Consider the following 25,748-nt stretch of genomic DNA (forward strand, 5'->3'; position numbering starts at 1 on the left):
TACTTATGATACTCCAGAAGGTCAATTGAGATGATTTTTATATTTACCCAGCAACCTGCATAGTTGTGCCTTTTCTTCTTGGCCTACCCTTCGTAACTCTAGCTGCCTGAGAATCCTCTGAGAGACTCGATGGTGCATGCCAGAGATCGGAAAGATTAAAAAATTAATAAAATAATAAATGGAAGTATTGTATTTATAAAGTCTTAAGTTACTGATTAATTAAAAAGAAAGAATTCCCTCTGCTTAAAAAGAAAAGAGGCAGTGGTACAGACTTCCTTGGCTCCATTCTGGTGTGCTAAACATTTCTGTAGTAGCATATGCTTGATTAAACTAACGTACTCAAATAATCAGGTAAACACCAGGCCGTGTTTCATAACCTTAACTGTTTTACTTCAGGAAAACTCTTAAAGGAAGCAGAAAATGATACTGTCTTTACTCCTAGAGACTATGATAAGGATAGGGTGTGAGCAAAAACTCTATTTCCATATTAAAGCTGGCTTCCCTCCTGACTCTAATTTTAGAGTAAATGTCAAGTTTTGATTTTATATGCACACAAAGAAATGCATGAGATTCCTTGGGAGACCACAACTAAGGAAAGATGACCTCTGAGCTACTAGGAGCCTGAAGTTCTTCACCTCTGGCCACAGTCATCTTAGAGAGCTTTGTGTTTTTTTTAATGTTAGTGCTTTGTTTCATCTTTCCTTATGAGTCTTTTGCCATTTCCCTCTCTCCCCTTTTTATTTTTAGTTTGGAAACCCCCTGAGGGCCAGGCATTGTGCCTAATTCCCACCCACATTATTCTTTTCTATTCCTTAATTCAGCGCTCTGGCACACAGATACTTAGTAAACACAACCCTTCCTCCTTCTCCTCCTCCTCCTCCACTCTCCTCTTCCTCCTCCTCCTGGATCCTCCTTAGGATCTCCTCTCTGGTATCAGCAACCTCCCATTCCGTCATCGTAATTAGCAGGAGCTGCTGAGACAGCTTCCCTTTCAACTAGGCTGCCAGCCCTTTCCTAAGTCTCTGTTTTGTGGGTCGAATACCCCAGCACCCTGAATCTTGAAATTTGAATTGTGTTCTCCCAGAGTCCTTCGTGCAGTGCTCACTGTAATCCGATTGGCATGTAACCAGCGCTTAGAACAGTGCCTGGCATATAGTAAGCACTTAAAGATACCATTTAAAAAAAATAAAAGCAAGGAATCCAGTGGTAAGGCTTGGCTGGATGGAATTCTGTAAGGCCCTCAGGCATCCAGCCGCTCACAGACAGGGTAGTGTATTTTACTGTGTTTCCCTACACACAGGCCCACTGGAAAGGTCAGTTTAAACAAGGTTACCCACTAAATAGAAATTTACATAAGCGGAAAGAGAGCCATATAATCAGAGACCTGTTTTCTCCCTTTTTACAACAGAAGCATGCTTACAAATAAGCAAGCTCACTCACATAATACTCTCTTTAGTCCCAAAATGTGGATCTGATTTATTGAATTTTTCACATTGAGTTGACCTTTCCTGATAGTAAACCAGCCTGTTTTGTAACCAGGACATTCTTGTCAGATAAGTCATTAATGATTAGCAAAACACGAAAGGAAATGTAATAAAATTTTTCTTATCAATCTGAAGTTATTATACATTTAAAGTAGAATTTACTCCCAGTTGATTTTGACCAATTACACTGTGGGGCATTCTAGATGACTGCCTTTTTTTTTTTATAGTCAGTTGCTGTCTGTCACCTAAGACTTAGTGGGTGAACCACAGGATCTTTCCAAATTCAAAATTTAGTCATATTCAATTTATATAAGTTCCTTTTCAAGTTCTAATTTGAATTTGATATTCTCTGATTTCTTCAGTGAGATCTTTTCTGTCTGGGGTAGATTTTATCTACCCTAGTGTTTAGAACAGTGCTTGACATATAGTAAGTGCATAACAATACTATTATTAGTATTTCCTTTTAGTACATGCTAATAGCTGACATTTCCACCAGAGAAATAACTATTTTACTAGGGGGAAAGTAGGTAGAGTGGTGTATAGATCAAACTGGGGGATTGTGTTCCACAAGGCTATGAGACCTTCATCCAATTTCTTGAGCACTCTTACTAGTATCATTTTGAATGCCTTACTCAACATCAAATAAGGCAGAATTACAGTAAATGAAATGTATTTTTTCTAAATGAAATTTGAATTGCTTTTGCTAAAGCAGAGGATTTAATTAGATTCTCCAGAAACCTTTTGATGGAACCATGTTTGCCGTTTTCAGATATATATTATCAATCTCCTTTTTTGCATTTAATCAATTGTTATGCTTACTTCCGAAGGATATGGAAAAGGAAGATATCAATTCCGAAAATGGTGCTAATGATGATTTTGATGAAAATTATGAAGATGATTTTGAAGTATGTGCAAAATCAGATGATTATTCTTGGCTTCTGCTTATTTTTGAATAATAGAATGATATTGAATAAGAAGAATTCCATATCTGCTTTTCATACCTTATTCTTGTCTTTAGTTCTTCTTTGGCAACTATTTGGAAACAGTTATTACTTCCCAACTCCTTGCTGTTCTTTTGACTTAAACTGAAGACATGAAATGGCTAAATTGGTCATAAAATGAAAACCATATGCAAATGTACTGTTTCCAAAGTCATTTGTGTATATACACTCAAAATACTCATTTATCACCTTGAAAATTGTTCTCCTTATGACAGATATTAGCCCAAGTATCTTAAGTGTCTTCTGTTTAGAGTGTCAAATGATCAGAAATTCAGGAGGTTTTCCAACGTGCCACTCCTCAACAGGAAACTCCCGTCCCTGGTCTGGTTAGCCTCATGCCAGTCAGCTGCAGTATCTAGACATTGTAATTTTGAGTCACTGGCCACTCCAGCCTACCCCCATAATCCAGAGTGGCTTCAGGGTCCCTGGGACCTTCTGGACTAGGGTGGATCCATAACAGTTAGTTTTTTTTTTTACAACTATTTTATATTCTTGAAGGACTACGAAGAAGATTTTGATGATTTTGATGACGATGAGGAGGAAGAAGAAGAGAGTAAAGAAAAAAAAGAAGACATTCCCTTGGCCAAAAAAATAGAAATAGAGGAAATTCAAAGAGCTATTAATGCAGAAAACCAAAGGATTATTCATGCCCTACCTTTGAAACAAGTTCAAACTGAACCTGAAAGGGAACCAAGAATGGGTATGTAGCAGGAACCAAAACACTTCCAAAGGTGTGTCTCAAACTACAAACTATTTGGGCAAAAAGGACCTAATGATGGATGCTGTCCCGATCAGTATTTCATTCCTTGCCCACGAAGCTACATTCAGTGTTGAAAGAACACTTTAGCTTTATGATGCTGCCATGTCCTCTGGGCTCATCAGGTGTCATAGTCACTGGTCAATCCTGTTGGCATTTACTCGGTTTGGGGGAGAACCGAGGTTGTCTCCTGAATGGTACTCGCTTGCTTTCCTTCCTTTCCTTCTGTTACTCAAAGGAGCCCTGGAGAGCCCTGACAGCTGGAAGACCAGGAGAGGCAATGGTGAAGAGGATGGGATCCCCCAGAGAAATCCCGTGGGGGTGGGGTTGGGGCAAAACACCTTGGTGGTATTGAAGATAGTGGTACCTGCTGGGAACTAACTGTCAAGAGCTGTGGGCCCTGAATCTCTCCTGCCCAGTGCCATCCAGTATCCCCCTCTAGACTGTAAGTCCGTTGTGGGCAGGGAATGTGTCTGTTTATTGTTATATTGTACTCTCCCAAGCGCTTAGTACAGTGCTCTGCGCACAGGAAGCACTCAATAAATATGATCGAATGAATGAATCCAGATGCTGTCCCCCTGGCAGGATGCAGAGCATTATTCTATTGAGCAAATTTCAACATTATCACATCCCTAAATTGCTGGAAACTGCTCTAGGCTTTCCTATGAGTCAAAAGGAAATTTCTTAACTCAGAATTCCTATTGATTTCCCATTGAAGCTCAGCTGAAGCACTTAAGATTCAGTTCCGTTTCCAGTCCTGGCATTATTGAATTAAAGCCCTGTTTTTAAAATGTCATGGATATGATTGCACAATGTGCCACGAATAATCTCATTTGTTTCTAGGTCTCATCTTTTTTTTCAGAAGTTTTTTGGGTTTTTTTACTAAAAATGTTGTCTTCTGTTATCTAGAAGGAAAAGATTCTCCTTCCAGAGGCTCTCTTTGCGGAATACTCATGGATTTTGTAACAGCTAAAGAGCGGCAAGTTAGTCGAAATCTGGCCCTTAAACAAAAGTAAGTGTCATTAATAAATTCAGCAGGTGACTTGCAGTCTTCCACTGTGTCCCCAAATACTCCCTTTTTATAGTGTCAGTCGATCAGTTGTATTTATTGAGAGCTTACTGTGTGCAGAGCACTGTACTAAGCACTTGGGGGAGTTCAGTATAACAAATAACAGACACATTTGCTGCCAGTATGCTTTGTAACTTAAAGGTTTGCAGATATATTTTCCTACTGTGTTCATATAATTATATAACAATTCCGTTTCAGACATGAGTGTTACCATAAGTATCAAGCTGATTTCTAGAGCAAAACAAGCAAAACAGAATAGCTTTTCTTTTAATTTGCATCTCCACTGTAGTCAAGATTCAAAAGATTAGTATACTCCTGGACTTAATGACGTTCTGGCTGAGAATGTTTAAGCAGAGAGGATTGAGCGTGCTGTGGTTCCACAACAGAGTTTTGAAGAAGTTCCCCAATGTCTCAAAGCCATTACTGTTTTCATTATTAGTTCATTGTTAGTGACTGTTTGGCAGGAAATCTAGCTGCATTCTCAGAATTGTAGTATCTCTCTAGCCTTCAATGTGGAATAGACGACATGATCTTTTTGGCAAGGCAAATAAAGAAATGCAGGAAAAAACACTGAATATTTCCTTATATTCTTCTATCTCCAAGCATTTGACACCACCAGTAGAGCAAGGCCCTTGCAGTTTTTACACAGTTCTGGCTACCCAGGGAAGTCCATGGTTACCATAAGATTGCTCCATGATGGTATTGCTGATGATGACAAAGTTGACCAGTGTCCTTATGTCCATTTCCCATCACTAATGGAGTGATCCAGTATTTTTCAGTGAGTTTCATTAATCTGGTCTTGAAGAAGCAGCAAGAAAGCTAGTAGCTAGTGTTAGACTTCTAGAAGAAATAAGCTGTGAGGTAGTCATTTAAGAAATTTGATATGCTCGTGATGTGTTCTGGAAATACATTTAATCTTCTCCAAGAAGAAAATGTTATGTTTGAGACATTATATAATACTGGCAATGGAACAGCACAGACATCTTATCACGAGGAAGCATAATTTTTATGTTTGTGGTGCTTTTACTGTAGATATTGAAATGTTAAGACAATGCATGCAGCAATCACAGTAAAGAAATTCTTTATCTATTTCAAATATGGATTAAGGCATGATCCTTAGTGTTAATAAGAGTTTTATATGCTCTAAAGGAGTTAAAATGCAAGTACTATATAACAAAAATGTCAAATTTGAGTATTTTACTAGTCGTAATAGTAATAGCGTTTATGGATGCTTAATTGTTGTGATATTTTGTATCTGATTCCTGGAAAGTGCAAAAATGAAGTGATACTTTCTATGCCCCCAGGGAGCTTACATTCTAATGGGAGAAGCATACTTAAAAATATTTACAAATAGATAAGTCAGAAATAAATAAATTGAGTGGACATATATAAATGAGTGCTAAGGAGGGTGTACATAGGTCCATTTATATTGTATTCTCCAAATCATTCAGTACAGTGCTCTACACATTAAGCAGTCAATAAATACGATTGATTGATAAATAGTGCAACTTAATCCTTTCTTGTTTTGTTTCTTGCATTTTAAAGGAAACGCAGCACAAAGCTGCTCCGACTAATTGACTTGGATTTTTCGATCAGTTTCTCTATTTTGGATTTGCCTCCGGTAAATGAATATGACATGTATATCAGAAACTTTGGCAAAAGAAACACCAAGCAGGTTAGTGGACTACTTGTGACATTAAAAAGGGTAAATGAAAAAAATGCAAATGAGAAATTCATTTGTACCTTTTCATTGTAACTCGGTGTATCTCTTCAAACTTTCCTAATTTGGCATATGGATAAAAAGTGTCCCACTGTATTCTAGCCAACCAGTGGTATTGAGGATGTTTTTTCACACCTTATACTTGGGGGCAGAGAGTGGGAAGTCTGAAGGATAATATGCAGAATAATGGGGTGGTATGGAATGTTTATTGTGGAGGCTATCCTTTGGATTGTTGGATGGAGGAAATGAAACATGATGGTGAAGAGTCCCAATAGCCTGGCTGGAGTGGAAGAGAGATAATAATGATAACAATGAAATGAATAATAATATAATAATGAATTGTGATATTTAAGTGCTGTCTTTGAATCAAGTCCTCGAGTAGGTACAGGATAATCAGATCGGACGCAGTCCCTCTCTCAAATGGGGTGACAGTCAAGGGGAAGGGAGTGCAGGTATTTAATACCCATTTTACAGATGAGGAAACGAATGCACAGAAAAGTTAAGTGACTTGCCGAGGTGACACGGCAGGGAAGTGCTGGAGCCAAGACTAGAACCCAGGTCTCTTGACTCCCAGTCCTGTTCTCTATCCACTTAGACCACACACTGCTTTTCAAAAGAATAGATAGGTATTGTGGCCTTGGTCTGCAGCACCAGTGCTAATACCCTGGCATGGTAGATGTGACAAGTGGAGGACTCCTGGCTTGTCATGCCCCATAGGGAGCTCACCTCCTCCAAGAGGCCTTCCCAGACTGAGCTTCCCCTTTTCCCTCTTCTCCCTCGGCTGCCTCTCTGCCCCCCCTTCACCTCCCCTCTGCTAAGCCCCCTTTTCCCCCCTTTCCCTCTGCTCCTCCCCCCTCCCTTCCCCTCAGCACTGTGCTCATTTGCTCATTTGTATATATCTTTATTACCCTATTTATTTTGTTAATGAGGTGTACACCCCCTTGATTCTTTTTATTGCTATTGTTTTTGTCTGTCTACCCCGACTAGACTGTGAGCCTGTCAATGGGCAGGGATTGTCTCTATCTGTTGCCGAATTGTACATTCCAAGCGCTTAGTACAGTGCTCTGCACATAGTAAGCGCTCAATAAATACTATTGAATGAATGAATAGGGATACCACTGTACTGAGAAGTACCACACACCCGAGAATTGAGAAATTACACTGCCACCCTCCCACCCCCACAACTTTTGATTACGTAGTTCTCCCTGCCTCCCTGTCAGCAGAGAAAAATCTGCTGCAGTGCTGATTAGGGGACCTAGATAGGGTTCATTACCTCACTGTGTCCCTTCTTTCCAAACTAGTTAAGAATTATGAGATTCTTTGACACTAATAATTCAGGATTGGTAAAGGTCCCCCAGAACTGAAACTTGATACATAGCTTACATACTCCACATGTTACCAGGCATCTGTGTGGGATTATAAAATGCCGAAAGCTCACTTTCCTCTCCTGAAGGCAGTTTCTAATCTTGCTTCACAGTCCAGCAGGCTAAGCCAAACTCAGCCATTATTTGAAGTCAAATAGGAGACCAGGGTTAGATAAACTCCTCTGGACTAGCAGGAAAGGTTTGATAAATAATTTTCCCCATAAGAGTAGCCATATTCTGAATGAGTAGAACAACTTACATTCAAAGATCAGAATTCTCTGTGCGCAGAATAGCTCATTAAAGTGGCTGCATGAAATTCAAGAACCTGAGAATTCTAATCCCCGCTCTGCCACTGACTCACCATGACCTTGGTTAAATGACTTAACCCCCTTGTTCCGTTTTATTCCTCTCTTAACTGGATCTGGGAGTACTGCCTTTATTCAGTACATTGCTTTGAAGAAATAAAAATGCAGAAATTGTTTTAACAGAGCAACTTAAAACAACTTAGTGCAGGCTTTGGGGTTGCCTTTAAGTAGAGAACATTTTCAGGCTTGAAATATAAGCACAGCATTATTTGACCAGACTCTTGGACACTATCTGTATCCAATTTAATCCAAACTAATGTGAAAAAGTAATTGTATATGGAATCACATAGATTTTTTCTTTTCCCTTGTCATTCAGTGACAGCTTGCCCCCAAATCAATTTTTGAGCCAAAAGGATATCGATATTAACTGTGTTTTAAGATTATTTTCTTTAGCATGGAATTAAGCTTGGGAGGATTTTGAGAGTTACCGTAATCTTTGGGGAAAAATGCAAATAATTGGTTTTTGATTCTTAAGGCTTATGTTCAGTGCAATGAAGATAATGTTGAAAGAGAAATTCAAACCACAGAAATAGAAACTAGCGAAGCATGGACACAGCATCCAGGAGAAAGTAATCTTGTATCTGGAGGTAAATTAACTTTTGGTTTAATTATTCAAAGTTTTGCATAATTTTATTTTTTTTCCTTTTCCCTTACTCTTTTTAAAAAGGCTTCAAATTTGTTCACATGTATACCATACCTTTCCATTCAGATTTGATCTTTCTAGTAAATTAGCACTTTTTGAATGTCCTTTAAAATATCGCAACACATGCTAGTATTTATGTATTAAAGAATTTTTATCATGAAACCTTACTTTTAAACCTGAATTTATAAATAAGCCTAGCTATAGCCAAGTAGCCCTGCTCTTTGGGAATGTGTACCCCCTACACGCTCTGAATATCAACCATGGATTCTAGTATAAACAGTAGCCTTTTTAAAGGTAAATACTTCCTCTCATTGTAGCTGATGACAATTTCAGGAATAATCTCAAGGGGAAATTCATTCATTCGTATTTATTGAGCACTTACTGTGTGCAGAGCACTTTTCTAAGGGCTTGGAAAGTACAATTCATCAATAAAGAGACAATCCCTGCCCACAGTGGGCTTACAGTCTAGAAGGGAAATAAGTATGTTCATGATGTAACCGAACACGAGTGAAAAAAGATATCAGCCATAGGAATCCAGAGAACTCTCTGTGTTGTTTCCTTACTATAATATTTGTTGAGACTGGTTTTTCTGTTATTTATTTAGTCATTTCCCTTTTAAAGACCCCCAATGCTTTAGAAGGTCTCTGTCAAGGTGATGAATTTATATACCAAAACACAATCTCCCTGATGGTAAAAAGAGGGAGGGAGAGATGGAAGTGTCACCATATTGTTGGAGTGTGCCATACATGGATTGCACAGTGAGCTCCGTGGATTGGCATTTTGTCCAGTGTTCAGCTAGTTATTTTCAGGATGAGGGTAACATCAGTGAAAATATGATACCTCTACAAAACCTCACTACCAGCTGCAAAAAGCTGCAACAGAGAAGCAGTGTTGCTTAGTGGATAGAGCCCAGGCCTGAGAATCAGAAGGACCTAGGTTATATTCCTGGCACTGCCACTTGTCTGCTGTGTGACTTTAGGCAAACCACTTAACTTTCCTGTACTTCGTTTACCTCATCTGTAAAATGGGGATTAAGACTTTGATCCCCGTGTGGGACACAAACTAGGTCCAACCTGACTAGCTTGTATATACCCCAGCGCTTAGAATGGTGCCTAGCATATAGTAAATGCTTAAAAATACCATAAGAGAAAACAAACCATTATAGATATGTTTCGCAACATGATGCAGCATGGCTCAGTGGAAAGAGCCGGGGCTTGGGAGTCAGAGATCATGGGTTTGAATTCCGACTCTGCCACTCATCAGCTGTGTGACTGTGGGCAAGTCACTTAACTTCTCTGTGCCTCAGTTCTCATCTGTAAAATGGGGATTAAGACTGTGAGCCTCACGTGGGCAATCTGATTACCCTGTATCTACCCCAACACTTAGAACAGTGCTGTGCACATAGTAAGCGCTTAACAAATACCAACATTATTATTATTATTATTATTATATTTAGTTATAGTCCTGTGATTTTTTACTTTCTCATAAAGTCCCCATTTTTAACATTATTATCAATTTTTTTTTCCAGACACAGGGTCCTAGTGAAGTTACCAAGGTCTCTATACTTATTAAATATTTATATTTTACATTTTTTCCTCATTGTTAAAAGGAGAAACTGAGACCAAAGCCATAGAGAAGATTGATAATTCAAACCTAATTCTAATGTTTTTCCCTTACCCCCTCTCAACTTCCCAGTTATCTAGACGATGCAATGCCACTCTTCATTTTGTATTAGTTATACATTCGTCTTACAGGTTGTACTACGCTGACCTGGTGAAGTGATTCATTACATAACCTTATGTCCTTTTTAGGTAATAAAAATAGCAGGGATTCCCTGGTTGAGTCTGCACTCGTACCAAAAGTAGACACACAGAGATTATCAAACTTTCTCCAGGCTGCTTGTAAGGTACGCTGACTACATTCTATAAATATTTAAATGGGGGTGAAAACGAAAAACACTTCTTCCTGCCAGAACATGACATGTTAGTGTGCTATTTAGCTAGCATGTGATGGCAGAATAGAGGAACGCAGTGCCATTTTGAGGCCGTGAATTGGCAATACCATGAGGAAGGTTTGCACAGTACCGCTTTCAAGCAGAAATGCATTGCATTTCTTTGTCCAAATGCTGTCTCTGTTCATTAGCATTGCCCAGCGAACTAAGTGTCAGTGTTTCAAGTTCACTGTTATTACATGTTCAAACGCTGCTGATGGTCCAGTGGCAAGAACACTCCTCTGGGAATCAGGAGCCCTGGGTTTGAATCCCAGTTCTGACTGCTGAGGGTATGCCATCAATAGTGAAGGTCTTTGACCGGAGAACGATCTGCAACATTCCATAAGATGGCCAGCCCAGCCCTTCATTTCTCTTGTAGGGGCAGTGATTCCTCCACTTTCTCCTCTTAAGGAATGGGATTTAGGCCTTGGGGGTCCATTAAATTGTCTCAATCCACCTGGCCTCTGGTATTGTGATGTTCAGTGGTGCTTTCCTTACCTCACAGATAAACCTTTTTTCTTTAAAAAAAAATTGTAGGCCCCAGCTAGGGGGGAAAAAATCCTAGACACCTTATTCAGGAAAATTTCGAATTTCCTTTTACCAATTAGTGAAATAAACTGGAAAAGATAGAAACAATAGTAAAATAGAGAAAAATCATGGTAAAAGAATTTCAAATTAAAAAGCAAATGCGTTTGAAACATAAGGGTATCCTTTCTTTTCTCTAATCAAAGTAATCCTGTGTATGTTGCAAGGTGATCGCAGTTTTGCTCGAGGAAGAGCGAGCTGCAGCAGAACCCAGCTGGAATCTTCCACCTCAAGAAAACACCCTGTCTATAAGCGATAGCTGCTTCCAGTTGAACACGGATCTACCATTCCTCCACAGTAAGATGACGTTATTTGTCTGTTTTAATAGGTTTTCACCTGATTTGGTCAAAAAAGACAAAAAATACATAAACAATGATTTTTCTTATTTCAGTATCTGCCCCCACCCTTGTTCTGAGAGCTGAACTGAAGCTGTAGGAGGTTTTGTTTACCTGATTTCTCCAAAGTCAGTCTTCTTTCACACATTTGAGGAAAACACATTAAAGGGTGATCATGCTTGAATTAGTGAGGGAAAAATTAGGCATTTTAAAAAGAACATTTCAGTGATAGAAATAGATGTCTAAACTGTAAGCTCGTTGTGGGCTCGTTGTTGTACTCTCCCAAGTGCTTAGTACAGTGCTTTGCACACGGTAGTTGCTCAATAAATACAATTGAATGAACAATCGGAGAAGCAGCGTGGCTCAGTGGAAAGAGCACGGGCTTTGGAGTCAGGGCTCATGAGTTCGAATCCCAGCTCTGCCACTTGTCGGCTGTGTGACTGTGGGCAAGTCACTTAACTTCTCTGTGCCTCAGTTCCCTCATCTGTAAAATGGGGATTAAGACTGTGAGCCCCACGTGGGACAACCTGATTCCCCTATGTCTACCCCAGCGCTTAGAACAGTGCTCGGCACATAGTAAGCGCTTAACAAATACCAACATTATTATTATGTCCTTTAAATGACCTCAAGGGCAAAGTTGGAGATTAAGAGTACTACATTGGTGGCTCCACTGGTCTGATCTTCTGTGAAATTTATTTTATTCCCATGTGCTCATTTCAAAGCAGAAAAGCAGAGTCATTAAATATTTTTTTAATTTAAGGTAAGTACTATGATTTACGTTTCCTGTACTATTTTTATGTTTGATGATTTAGTGTCCACTCTGTTCTACTTTTTGATCTTAGCGTTCTTGAATTTGAATTAACAGGGCAGTTGAGCAGAGCAGGATAACAGGGATGATAGCTTGTTACTGAAAAGGCAAAGACCTGGAGGCAAAAAAGTTTTGAATATCTGGTCTATTAATTGACTTAATTTATGTGCCACTTCATCCCCCTGAGAACATTGCAGCATATAGTGTCATTTGCAAAATGCTTTGATGGATAAAAGGTCTGAGATTGAAATGGAGCCCAAGATGTGAGATTTTTAAAGCCTTCTTCAAACAAAACCTTGTAAAAATGGCATGCCTTTGCAAGTTACCTGTCTAGCCCCTAGATGTGAACACTGGCAAGCAGAAGTTGATCTAGGAGGCAGCCAGGGAAATGTGTGTGCAGGATTGGAGATCTGTACTTAAGCAATAGCCCTAGCATGGGGACCGAGGGTTTGCAGAAATCCAAAAAGTCTCATGGCATGCATCGCAGGCACAGACATCTGTTTACACGGGTGATCAGAAACTCACCTGAAAGCTGATATACAGTTTTATACTTCCTTCTTCACTGTCATTTTAAAGAAACATAATATTATTGATTTGTCTGGAAATATGCCTTGAATTTGAAGGAGTCTGTGCTGGAGGAAGTGGATTAGTTCGTAAGAAATAGAGCAAAAGTTTGATGTATAGCAGTTGGGGAATTTGAATAACGTTCACACTGTAGCCCTTCTTTAGGCTCTTGGAAAAATCGAGGAGGTATGTCTAGGTCATGAAACTTGACCCACACTATTATTCTTGGTTTAATGAGCCATGGTATGCTAGGCTTTAGCAGGACCCTGCAGTAATTTGGATTTCCTTTTCAATTTTTTGTTTGTTTAATTTTAGGAACTTGTTTTTCTCCATGTCAGAAATGCTATCCTTCATTTCTTCCCTAGATCGAAAAGTCTCCAGTTTACATATCTCTGAAGTTCAGAGGCAGATGTTGGTCTCTGTCCATGAGTTACCCAAAAAGCCTTACTCTGACCAACTAGATAAGAAGTTTATTCTCTGCATATGGGATATTTGGCAGCCTTCCAGTCCTCAAAAAATTTTAATCTGTGAATCAAAGGTACAGTGTGATGTTGTCTTGAAGGTGAATTATGTGAGCGAATGAATAAACTCATGAATCCGTGAATGAATGCCTGTCATAGTTAACTGTGGCAAACTGAAAGCCACATCCTGGGTAAAACGAGAGGAGTGTGGTGGGCTGCAAAATCCAAGAAGTTGTATGGAGACTAGAAGGAAAAGAGAGGAGAAAAAAACAGCAGTCAAATGGAAAAAAGATTAGGCAACACTTTTGAGAGGACTGGGATATCTGTTTAATTAAATCTGAAGATTCCCAAACCCGTCCTCTCCTTTCCATTTGTCTTTTGTTAGCCATTGTCACTGCAACACACTAGGAGGGCTCTGTTGGCTCTCGGTGATGTTTCCACTAGCACAGGGGTGGACAGTTATTTTGGCTGGAGCGCCTCCCCTCCCGCCCCCCTCACATTTTGAAGTGGGCTGAAGGCTGCACACAGATGCCATTGCGGGAGGGCTCGATAGAGGAAACCAGGGGAGGCCGGATGGGGAAAAGTGATTGTAATTCCAGCCAGATGCAGAATCATTCGCCAACCTCCCACCACCCACGATGCTACTCTTTGGAGCAGGGGCTGGTGCAGTGGCCTACTGGACCCACGCAATCCTAGAGCCTGGTAGGAACCCCAGCAGGTGCAACAGAACTGCCTCCACAGGAGTTGGAAAGGAAGATCAGCCACCTTTCTGCAGAAACCGGGACATGAATGAGGGGAACCAAACATTGGGTTGGCTTAGGGCTTTACTTTGCGTTCTCATTGTGTTTCTTCTTCTCAGTTAACGCTTTGATTTATTTTCAGGTCAAATGTTGTTGTTTTAGCCCTTTTAAAGCAACATTATTGTTTGCTGGAACAATGGATGGCTCAGTAGTCGTATGGGATCTACGTGAAGACTCCAGGATTCATCAGTATCTGAAGTTAAAGGGTTCTGATTGGATATTCAGAACATCAACATTTTCTACGGGTCAGTGGGATTGGCTTTTTGAATTCCATTAACCTCTCTGACGTTCAGGCCAAAGCAAATATTATTTCCTGTTAAGGATTTGGGGGGGGTGTTACCTTGCTCTAGCCCTTAAGAACACATTTATTGCACCACAGTGATAAAAGGTGTTTAAAGCCAGAAGAAGGTAACACCTCAGCTAAAAATACTGTGCTTACATACTGCCACCCCAGTGAATCTGACTAAATGCGTCACACTATCAAGCTAGAGTTAACATATGTGATTGGTCCACATCCTCCCATATTGCGTATTTTTATGCGTCAGCACCATCAAAACTGTAAGCATACTAGATCAGCTTAGTGATGCACTTACCACAACCATCGTGAGTCTGAAATGAGAGAAATCATCATTAGCAGAGAATAAATTGAGTATGCTGTTTTGGGGGTTTTGTCAAGAGTTAAAATTAGTTGTAAAAATAATCTTTTTAAAAGAAAGATTGGCACAAGCACTGAACTTAGAGAGAAAATGGGTTTTCCTTCCTTCAGTGAGGTTTCCATAACTGATGGCATGTAACAGCTTTTATTGTATGCCCATGGAGGACAGGGATCATGGTTCCCCAAACACTTGGTACAGTAGGAGCTCAGAAGCATTTATGATTGTGTTTTTTTTTAAATTCTAGATGGTGTTTTTACCACAGTAAACCACAAAAGTCCTGTTCAGGCGATAGAACAGGTTTCAACATCTGTCTACAAGAAACCAAGTTGTGTGCTTTCCCCATTATCATCTCAGGAAGGTACATGTACCATAATCCCAAAGTAAACAGGCATATATTAGCATTTCATATTTGTAAGACTTTGATATACATCCTCCACCTCCCTTTTTTTTATTAGAAATGTCAGATCTGTTATTCCAGATTGCTTCATTGGATGAGAGTGGAATCCTTAATCTGTGGGTGAGTACATGTATAAAAATTGGTGAATATGGGACTGCAAAATAAACATTTTTCAATAGTTCTCTTGGAATTAGCAACCAATATGAGAACTGTTTTCAAACATTTATTTAAAAAGGCATAACTTTTAAAAGCTCAGCATGCGAAAAAGAAATTTGATTCTGTCAGAATATAATGAGCTCTATTTTTCTCCAGCAAATAATATTTTTAAAGCATCCAGATTAAAAGTCATTGCAGAAGGCATTTTACAGATTTGGTTAAAATTCATCCAAAGCTACCCCTCCATATTTATGCTTGGCTTGGGGCTTATCACTTATCAGTATTCTCAGCCTCCAGTCAGCTAACATCATTTGTATTCCAGTTATAAAGAACGGGGTAAAATATATATGAACTAAATTGACGTCTTGTTTTTGTTTTATTTATCTTATGTAACTTGAGACTATATTCTTTCCCATTTCCAGGTAGTGGTTGAACTACAGAAAGCAGATCTGGCAGGTTCACAAAGTGATTTAGGTAACTACTGAATGTGTCTGGTACAATTATGATGTTTTCTGAAAATTGGGGATGAAAGATCATTGAGTCTCTTGGTATTTTGAAACTCCATATCAAGGAAATTGTCTAGGCAGTTTGAAATAACATTAATCTAACATTTTAAAGAGTTATACTATTGAACATCGTTTAATTAACCACCGGATACCTGAGGCAAGCTGATTTGAGTAGTAGCCAGAAATAGGTGTTAGGAGGAGAAGAAAAGCAGAAAGATTGGAAACTGAAGACCACATCAGGGATGAAGTGTTTGGTTAAAATCGGGGTGAGGGGAGAGGGGTGGGGTCTCTATTGGTCTCACTGTAGGAAGAAGCTTTTTTCAGCAGACACCCCTCCCCTCTTTCCAGCACATTACTTTTTCATCCGTTGGCTATGAGAATTTGGCCCATTTCACTGATCTCATTAACCAAGAGAACTCAGTACCCTCTGAAGATGATCAAATGTTGATTGGACCTTATGCACAGCCCAGTTGATCTGAGGTGGTTTTTGGATAAAGTCAGCCAGGGCACTCAACAGGGTTGCTCAACCCCATCCCTCCTCAATTTGAATATCCAGGCCGTTGATTCATCAGATCAGGTGCTGTGGCCGCCTCTCACTCTCCCCTCCAGATTTCCCCAGCAGATGAGGGACACCCACTCTTTTGCAAGTCCAAGCATAAATCCAGCATTACTTCTTGTCATCTGAGGACTTATTTTGTACACTGGGCCATTTTATAAATCTTTTGGGATATTTTTGCTCTGCCTTTTAATGAAAAGGAGAAAAGCATCACTTCTGGGAAGCCAGATATAATCATTTGCAGGCAGTAAGAGGTATTGGTCCCCTAGGTCTTGGAGGAAAAAGCATACCCTTGTTTCCAAAGCCTCAAACTTATCAAGAGATCAAGACTGTCTGAGGCAAGAAGGAAAAGGCTGATGGCAAATTTATCCTTATTGAGGGCTGGAGATAAAGTAATCTAATGTAGAATAATGGGTCTACCCTTCACTCATTTCAAGTTGGTGCCATCTTAGCCTCACAAACCCCATATTCCTGAATTTCCACATCCTTTTCACCATGGAGTAATAGATCTCTCTGTGACTGGCAAAATTGATTTGCTATTTATTTGAAATTATTTGGTTATTATATGAACAGAGAATTGTACTTTATTATTGGTGTGTTTGTTTTTAGGTTTGATTCCTGGAGGGAAGATAAAGTTAGTCCATAGTTCTGTGGTTCTGTTGAATACCAGGTAAGAAGAAACAAAGAGTACCAGAAAAGAAGAGACAAAGCAACAAAAATAACCTAAAAAGGAATATAGGAAGGCTCTAATTTGGTTTGCCGACAGCATACATGACAAGGGAGTCATACATATTTAGAATCAGGCTCGTGATTTACCTCTTTAGTTGAACTTATACATTTCTCATTGCTTTATGATCATTATTGAATGGCAGCGTTGTCATTTCTTTCCAATATAACAGGAATTGTAATCAAATCTCTGTTAGATGTTAGACTGTGAACCTCTTTTGGTAAAGGGACTGTGTCCACCCTAATTATCATGTATCTACCCTACCACTTAGTACAGTGCCTGGCACGTAGTAAGCACTTTACAAGCATCATTTAAAAAATAAAAATGATAAATCAGTTCCTGGGATAAACAGGCATACGAGAAAGTTTGATGAAATAATCTGGATGTTGATCCAGGAATACTATGTCCTATATGTTATGTATAACTCCCTAATGTTGCAGTCAATTAGTAGTAGTTATTTATCTACTGTTTGGAGCACTATATTGCGTGCTCTGAAGAGCACAATAGAAGCAGAATACGGTCCCTAACCTCAAGGAGTTTACAGTTTTCCAAGGGACACAGATATATAACAGTAATTTGCATATAGGAAGAAAACTACTTTAAATAGTAAAGTTAATAGTTTAGGTTTTTGATGTAAAATTAGAATGATTTAGTTCTAAAATAGTGTACTTACAGAATTCATTTTTAATGTATGTTCCTTTATCTCATTTTATAACTCACCCTAAATAATTACTAATCCTAAATTATTACTACTCTGATATGTGCAACTGGGGATTAATGAATTGTAGGAATAGTAATAATAACTAAACTAATGTATTGACTATTGGTGTGTATATATTTATAATTCTGTTTACTTAAATTGATGCTATTGTCATCTGTTTACTTGTTTTGATGTCTGTCTCTGCACACAGTAAGCACTCAGTAAATATTGAATGAATGACTAAGCGCTTACTACATGCCAGGCACTGTACTAAGCATTGGAGTAGATACAAGATCATCAACTCCCACATGGGCTCACATTATAAAAAGGAGGGAGAACAGATTTTGAATCCCCGTTTCACAGTTGAGAGAACTGAGGCCCAGAGAAGTTAAGTGACTTGCCCAAGGTAAAACAAAAGAGAAATGGCAGAGCCAGAATTAGAACCGAGGTCATCTGACTTCCAGGCCCGTGCTCTTTCAGTTAGGCCACACTGCTTCTCTATCTTCTATATGGAGTACAGATATGGTTTTGGCACAAAGTCTCTTGACTCCCAAACTTATCTTCTGCATTATACTGCTTTACCCAAAATTTATCAATTGATTGTGCAGTGACTGTTCTATCTAAAGACGTAGTATTTTCCAGTGCTCTTGTTCTAACAAAAAAAAATAGGTTCTGTGCATCTTCAGGAGCAGAGCTCTGGGGTCAGGTATGAGAACAGGAAGTGGTTGAAAGGTCAAAAGAGTAGGTCTTTGTAGTCTTTAGTCTCGGACTTTGTAGTCTGCAGGGCGGGTAGCCAACTGGGCAGGTACAAGTTCTGAGAAAGAAAGTAAAGGATGTCATGATTAAAGTGCCAGAAGCCGGTTATCTTGTTCTCACCATCAAGTGAGAATGCCAGTCCATGGTATTTACCGAGTGCATACTTGCACCGAACACTGTATTTACTAGATCCTTGGGAAAGTACAATGCAGCAGAGTTGGTAGACATGATCCCACACCACAAGGAGCTTAGGCTTACAGGAAAAAAGGGGATCTTGGTGTTAATTATTCTTATCTCAAACGGATGCAACTGAAATCTCTTATGTTCACGATGTTTTCCTATTCCATTTTTCCAGCCTCTATGTTCACAGTGTTTTTCCTCTTCCATTTTTCCAGTTTCTCTCCAAAGGAGGACATGGGCCTGGGGACTGTCCAGGCACTGAATGTTAAATTTTTACCTTCTGATCCTAATCGTTTCATTTTTGGGACAGATATTGTGAGTATTGTTTGATATTTGTTATCATTACTGATTTCTTTGCTTCACTAATGTTTTACAAAATGAGTCCTTATTTAAATGCACCTTATAACACACTTAGATCAGGTTTACATTAGTAATATCTCAGCCCCTCCTCAAAACAGTTTGTTCTCAATGATTTAGATATTGCAGGTAAAAATGTTTTGTGCCTGACAAACATCCTGATGATTTACTCAAAGATTCGATCTTAAGAATGTGATGTTAAAGACCTTAACTGGTTAATTTGGATTCTTTCTGGGGTGGCTGTTTGTGTAAGCTTCTGGTTAAAATTTTTGTTTAACTAGAAATGCTTTGAATTCATCTGTTTTTATTCCTAGGGTCTTGTAAGGCAAAGTGCAAGACATGATTTGAGAGTCTGCCCAAAATTCTTCAAACCCCAGCAGAAAGGCACAAGACCAATAAGGGTCAATGCAATTGAGTTTTCACCATTTGGAGAACCAATATTTTTGGTATGGAGAGTTATCTTTTTTCTTGTTGGATTGAGGTATTTCTTTTGGTAATTTGGACCCTGGAGAGGTGTCAAGACATATTTTGTTTGAGCGCCTTTCAAGTGATGGCATTCAGGGTCATCCTATTTCAGTTGCCACATTTGTTTCAAACCTCAATCATGTTGTTGTTGTTGTTATTACTGATGTAATGTTCCCTAATGTATGGCTTTAAGCAATAGCATATAAATTAGGTAGACTCTCACTTAATTTTCAAACAGAATGTCCCAGATGAATCTTTACTACTGTTTGATGTTCTGTTAGCGTCTTTAAAAGATGTGTTGTTCTGGATTTGTCTTTCATAGGGAGTGCTCAATAGACTTGATTAAAATTAGTATGAATTAATGCCGTATTGACAAAAAGAATTGGAGTGCATTGCTTAAAGCCTGAATCTGTATTTTTTGGTCAGTGAAACTGTAGTTTGATTTGTGGGCATTTTCTCAGAAGTTGTGTCTGCCACACAATATTGTTATTGTATGTGGAACTAACAAATTAGAGCTGGATAATTCTCTTCCTTAGAGTCAAATGTAATTATCTGTAATGTGACAGCACAAATTGTAATCATATCTAATAACACACAGAGCAAATGAGATATCCTCATCAAATGGAGTTGTGATTCATTCAATAATATTTGAGCGCTTACTATGTGCAGCACACTTTACTAAGTGCTTGGGAGAATACACATTCCCTGCCCATAACAAGCTTACAGTGTAGAATTTACTATTTATTTTGTTAATGAATTGTACATCGCCTTGATTCTATTTAGTTGCCATTGTTTTTATGAGATGTTCTTCCCCTTGACGCTGTTTAGTGCCATTGTTCTTGTCTGTCCGTCTCCCCCGATTAGACTGTAAGCCCGTCAAACGGCAGGGACTGTCTCTATCTGTTGCCGACTTGTTCATCCCAAGCGCTTAGTACAGTGCTCTGCACATAGTAAGCGCTCAATAAATACTATTGAATGAATGAATAGAAGGGGAAACCAAAATTAACATAAATAAATAAATTACAGATTCTGATTTTTGAGAGCCAAGATGTTTTAAGTTTTCTTTCTTTTTCTGGCCTGCGTAGGTTGGCTGTTCAGATGGAAGCATCCGCTTACATCAGCTTGCTTCGGAGTATCCCCTTGGGCAGTGGAACAACAGCACCGGTGGCCAGCCCATCACAGCCGTCCAGTGGGCACTCACGAGACCCGCTGTGTTTTTTGTCCAGGACGCATCGTCCACTATTTACATCTGGGACTTACTGGAAAGTGATCTGGGGCCTGTAGCCAAACAACTCCTCTCTGTAGATAAGTAAGTCCATCGGAGGTTGTGGTGGTCGTGATAAGCAGTTTCTCGCTTAGCACCTGTAGAGTTCTGCCTTGAATTCATTCATTCATCCATTCAGTCATATCTATTGAGCTCCTACTGTATTCAGAACACTGTACAAAGTGCTGCTCCAGCAGTTTGCAGACACATCCCTTGCCCATAATGACCTTACAGTCTAGAGTGGGGTAGAGGTGAATAATTGAACCTGATCATTTAAACAATGTTTAATAGTAATTTAAACAATGTTTAAATGATCTGGGGACTTAGAGGCTGTCTACATTTTGATTCCCCCCAGCTTTTTTGCTCCTTTTTTATTGTTTGCTACTGTTCCAATGTTATGGCCTGCCTCCAAATCATTTGATTATGAGCCCATATTGAAATTTCTGTTTGTCCATGGCAGTTAGCTTAAGGTCATTTGGTATCAAATCAAGGTTGTGAATGCAAAGCACATTAAGGCTTTAAAGAGACTTTCGGACGGACTTAATGCTGTGATGGTTTAGTGCAGACTTTGAAGGAGAGAGAGGAATCCTTTAACCTGATCTTGGACCCTGTCACAGTGGTTTAAGGGGATTCTTGCCATCTCTAACTTAGAGAGGTGTCCCTGTCCTCTACTTTCCTTTCTTTGCTGTGGTTTAGGTGCCTTCCCAGCCTCCAGGTCGTCCTGGTGTAAGCCCGACATTTTTTAAGCTTTCCATGAAATAAAGGGATCATCGAAGAATGGAGTTTTCTCTGACTTGGTAATGAAGGCATCAGTGCTAATTGCCTTTCTTGAAGTCCAGTGTTTCCAGTAAGCCATCTTCAAGAGCTGATTGACAATCAAGAACAAAGGTTATTTGTGAGGCCTTCCTCTTTCCTCACGGGTTGCCAGAACAATTGAATTTCATCCAGCAGTTCTTAATAATAATAATGATGATAGTATTTGTTAAGCACTTACTATGTGCCAAGCACTGTTCTAAGTGCTGGGGTAGATACAGGGTAATCAGGTTGTCCCAGGTGGGGCTCACAGTCTTAATCCCCATTTTATAGGTGAGGGAGCTGAGGCACAGAGCAGTTAAGTGACTTAAGAGCTGGGATTAAAACCCATGACCTCTGACTCTCAAGCCCTTGCTCTTTCCACTAAGCCATGCTACTTCTCTTAATATCATCTGCAAGAGAATTCTGCATCAGGACTGGTTCCCAGTTTAACTAGGAACCAGTTCAATTCCAGGAGTCAGCTCAGAAAGTTTCATCCGTAGAAGTCAGTAATGTTAGAGGCGGAGGAGAATGCTGATGGTAGAATCGGCATAAATATTTTAACCATCAGGTCTCATAACCACAATGAGAAGTTTCTTAAGAATGTCGATATACATTTCGGGTGATTGTTTTCAGAATGAATAAAAAAAAAATCATCTACACCTGTTCTAAAAAGGCCCCTGAGATGGACCTCCTCCTTTACTGTCAGGGATTGAGAAGCCAGGCTTAAATTTGAAGCATGAGGGATTTGGGTTAGTCACCAGAAATAACCTATCTGAAAGAGTTGGGAGATACCGGATCTAGCTAGAGAAAGTAGGGACATTTTCTTCTGTGAAAAAGACAGTGGGTGTTGTGTGGGTGAAGTGTAGTCCTGCCTGGAGACATGTGGTTGAACTTCAATATGAACCTTTAACCTGATTACTTCATAATTTAAAAGAAACATACCATTGTAAAACCCAGCCTGACACTTTGAATATTTCCACTCTTGACATTTTTTTTTTAACAACATCTAGGCAGAAAATCAGGAGTAGTTTTAAAAATGGGGCTAATAACTCCGGAATAGGGTTTATTTCTCCCATTCTGAAATGTGAATTTGATGTGTGAATTTTAATCATCCCATGGCACACCAATCTTAATTTCACAGTCCTGCCGTCATGAGAATCTGTGGTGTTAATCAGCCATTACTAATGTGTCACTGTTATGGTGATTAACTTTACCTGTTCCGTGAGCGGTAACTTCATCTCAGTAATTGGAAAGCAAATCACAGCAGGATGAATATTTTGCATTCAGTGTATAGCTAGGGGAGATGGTTGCTGTTATTGGTTTTGCTCTTGTAATTTGTCTTGCTCTTAAGTCTTAGAGGAGAGATATATTCATTAAACTATACCTAAGCTTTTTCCCTTCTCCTCTTCTAACCTCCTAGTCCTATCACCGTCTTCCTTTTCTCAGCCCATTTTTACTGTATGTAAGGCCTGTTATCTAAATACTTTTCCCTAGTCTTTCCCCATCCCCAACCCAAATTCTTCCTCTCAACTCCTTCATACCAGGCTCAGTGGAAAGAGCCTGGGCTTCAGAGTGAGAGGTCATGGGTTCAACTCCCAGCTTTGCCACTTGTCAGCTGTGTGACTGGGCAAGTCACTTAACTTCTCTATGCCTCAGTTACCTCATCTGTAAAATGGGGATTAACTGTGAGCCTCACATGGGACAACCTGATTACCCTTATCTACCCCAGCGCTTAGAACAGTGCTCTGCACATAGTAAGAGCTTAGCAAATGCCAACATTATTATTATTGTTATGGGCAAGGAATATGCTAATTCTGTTGTATTGTACTGTTCCGAGCACTCAGTACAGTGCTCTGCACTCTAGTGCTCAGTAAATACGATTGATTGACTGATTGAAGGGCAATGATGAATTGTTCAGGGGATGGAGCAGCTTCTGAAAGATGAGAGGCTGGAGGATTCAGATTCCAGGCTAGAAAGCGGCAGGCTCAGAGAGGTTCTAATTAAAGGGTGGGAGTGGGTCCAGGTTGTTTGACCTCATCGAGGCAGGCCTGCCTATTTTGTCGTCCAGGTTTCACCTGGAGGTTGTCTGGGTGGCCAAGCCAGTTCTGGACCCACCCTGATGGGGAGGGAACATTGACAGGCATGAAGTTTGCCTTAGGCACAGATGTGAAACAAGGAAATCAGTTGCTAGGAGAGTCTAGAATTTCCCGATCTCCAGAGGCCAAGAGCAGGAGCACCCCTGGAACTCAGCAAGCACCTGGTAGATTTCCAGCCTTTTGGGTGTCAGGGAGGTGCAAGAACACCTATTGTTTTTGAAATACACCAGGGAAGAAGGGGCATCACCAAGGACTGAGAATAAGGTCAGTTTGGAAATTCAGGTAACACAAGAGCATCTCAGCTCCATCCTTAACATCTTGCAGCTCTCCAACCATCACAAGTCTGACCATTTCCAGCCTGGGTCTGCCTTATTGTTGAAACCAGAATAAGAGTATAATACTCCACATAATTCAACTAATGGATCCTTTCCAGAATTGCTTGTGATTCTCTCATTGTTCAGGGAATTCATGTGGGGACTTGGCAACAAAAGAATAGAACTCACAACAAAGGTGTGTGGTGATTCTTGTCAAAACCTAGCCTGCCACAGAATATAACCCCTCCCTTGTCTTTTAGGCTGACAACCATGAAGGTCTTGGCTGAGCCAGGAAAGACCAATGGGCTCCTCGGGCTTGCGTTGGCCAAAGAATCTGGCACCGTAGACATTCAGTTCGTAAAGAAGAAGTGGGCATTTCCCCTGGAAGACGAGCAAAAGAAACTGCATGTGCTTCTCCAGCAATCCTTCTAGAAACTCGAAAAATTGCCTTCCGGTGAACTCATAAATTGAATTGACTGTTAACCAGAGAATGGTGTTTGTTTAGTGAACAATTTATTCAGATGCAATTAGATTATATAATTGATTAGCTCACTATATGAGTGTATGTATATTTCTGTATGTATGATTTATATTCTGTATATAGTTTATTTTATTAGTGTTTTGACATACAGTATTTAAAGATAATCAATATTTTTAAACAAAAATGACTAAAGAAAACTGGATATGTATTTTTAAAAGAAATATAAATCAAGAGGACTTTTAATGCGATTACTCTTCAGTTACTTTTTTCGAAGCAATTATAAAACTTTTTTTTTCCCCAGACAATTTTAAAATAAAAATCATTTGCTAGGTTTCAAATTGTCCACCATGTGAGGAACAATTAATAAATTTATTTTCTTACTCTTAATATATAATTCATTCAGTCGTATTTATTGACTGCTTGCTGTGTATAGAGCACTGTACTAAACGCTTGGGATAGTACAATCAAACACATTCCCTGCCCACAATGAGCTATAATGAAATAGGTGCTCTTGTTTGAACTAAAAGCAGGTTTTTTGCAGTTACCTTTGGATCATGACTTTCTCAAAAGCTCCTTACAGATCATTTTGATGAACTATTTTAGAGGATTCATATATTCAAGTATGTATTCTTTAGGATGAATTATTTATGCCCTCTGCATTATTTATTCACTCGCCTGGCTTCGAATAAAAATGATGCCAGCTAATATAGCCTCCAAAAATGAGCAACGAGGCTGTAAAGGGAATTCTGCAGAGCGGTTGAGCTTATTGGCAGGAAACTAACAAGCCCAGTTCGAGTTTTATGAGGTGTTTTCATAGGAACCTAACAAGCCCAGATAACAATCCTGTCCATGCACCAAGATTTGGAAAAGGACAGTTGTCTAGTTGCCACTTGGGGAAATTGGTCAAGTCCGCATGGGGCAGCCATATTTTTTAAGAAGATTTTTCCGGTGGATCCAACATGGACCAAAACCATGCTTCTTGGAGTTGTGTACTGGAGCCCTGCCTTTGGACATCACCTCGGGGTCTACGCGCCTCACCCTCCGCTTGAATCTTAGACTGTGTGGGGTCCTAAAACTACCATTTTGTACTTCTGGCTGTGTTGTTCCAGTGATGATGTTAAGCAGCTGTCTAGAGGGGAAAAGGAAGCAAGGAATCCTGTCTTCCACCTCTATTGTACTTCCTGGGGTTCTCAGTCCAGTGCTCCACATAATTAAATACAGTTGATTTGACTGATTGATTCATCTGTTGAAGGGGCAAGATGAAGCCTGGAAGCAGGGAAAATGTAGCCTGTTTCCCTCTGCCGATGGCAGAGCATCAGAGACACGGGAAAAATGACCCCAGGGAGGAAAAGACCACCAAAACCTAAGAAGTATTCATAGTATGAATTCTCAGCCA

At 39.6% G+C, this 25,748-nt stretch overlaps 1 protein-coding gene across 2 annotated transcripts in view; it reads left to right on the top strand.

Annotated features, from left to right (window-relative positions):
• The window catches only part of DYNC2I1 (dynein 2 intermediate chain 1), a 41,594-nt gene extending 16,853 nt beyond the window's left edge, over positions 1–24,741 (top strand). For both annotated transcript variants that reach the window (XM_007667850.3, XM_029078206.1), the window contains exons 9-25: positions 2,312–2,389; positions 2,984–3,185; positions 4,152–4,254; positions 5,857–5,986; positions 8,236–8,347; positions 10,215–10,309; positions 11,146–11,275; positions 13,051–13,223; positions 14,029–14,191; positions 14,847–14,960; positions 15,058–15,119; positions 15,578–15,629; positions 16,827–16,887; positions 18,796–18,895; positions 19,252–19,383; positions 20,488–20,711; positions 24,132–24,741. In XM_007667850.3, coding sequence (XP_007666040.1) covers positions 2,312–2,389; positions 2,984–3,185; positions 4,152–4,254; positions 5,857–5,986; positions 8,236–8,347; positions 10,215–10,309; positions 11,146–11,275; positions 13,051–13,223; positions 14,029–14,191; positions 14,847–14,960; positions 15,058–15,119; positions 15,578–15,629; positions 16,827–16,887; positions 18,796–18,895; positions 19,252–19,383; positions 20,488–20,711; positions 24,132–24,303 — 2,103 coding nt within the window. In that variant the 3' untranslated portion in view covers positions 24,304–24,741. The remainder of the gene's footprint in view (positions 1–2,311; positions 2,390–2,983; positions 3,186–4,151; positions 4,255–5,856; positions 5,987–8,235; positions 8,348–10,214; positions 10,310–11,145; positions 11,276–13,050; positions 13,224–14,028; positions 14,192–14,846; positions 14,961–15,057; positions 15,120–15,577; positions 15,630–16,826; positions 16,888–18,795; positions 18,896–19,251; positions 19,384–20,487; positions 20,712–24,131) is intronic.
• The last annotated feature ends 1,007 nt before the right edge of the window (positions 24,742–25,748 follow it).

Source organism: Ornithorhynchus anatinus, chromosome 13, assembly GCF_004115215.2.
Source record: "Ornithorhynchus anatinus isolate Pmale09 chromosome 13, mOrnAna1.pri.v4, whole genome shotgun sequence".
Taxonomy (NCBI): domain Eukaryota; kingdom Metazoa; phylum Chordata; class Mammalia; order Monotremata; family Ornithorhynchidae; genus Ornithorhynchus; species Ornithorhynchus anatinus.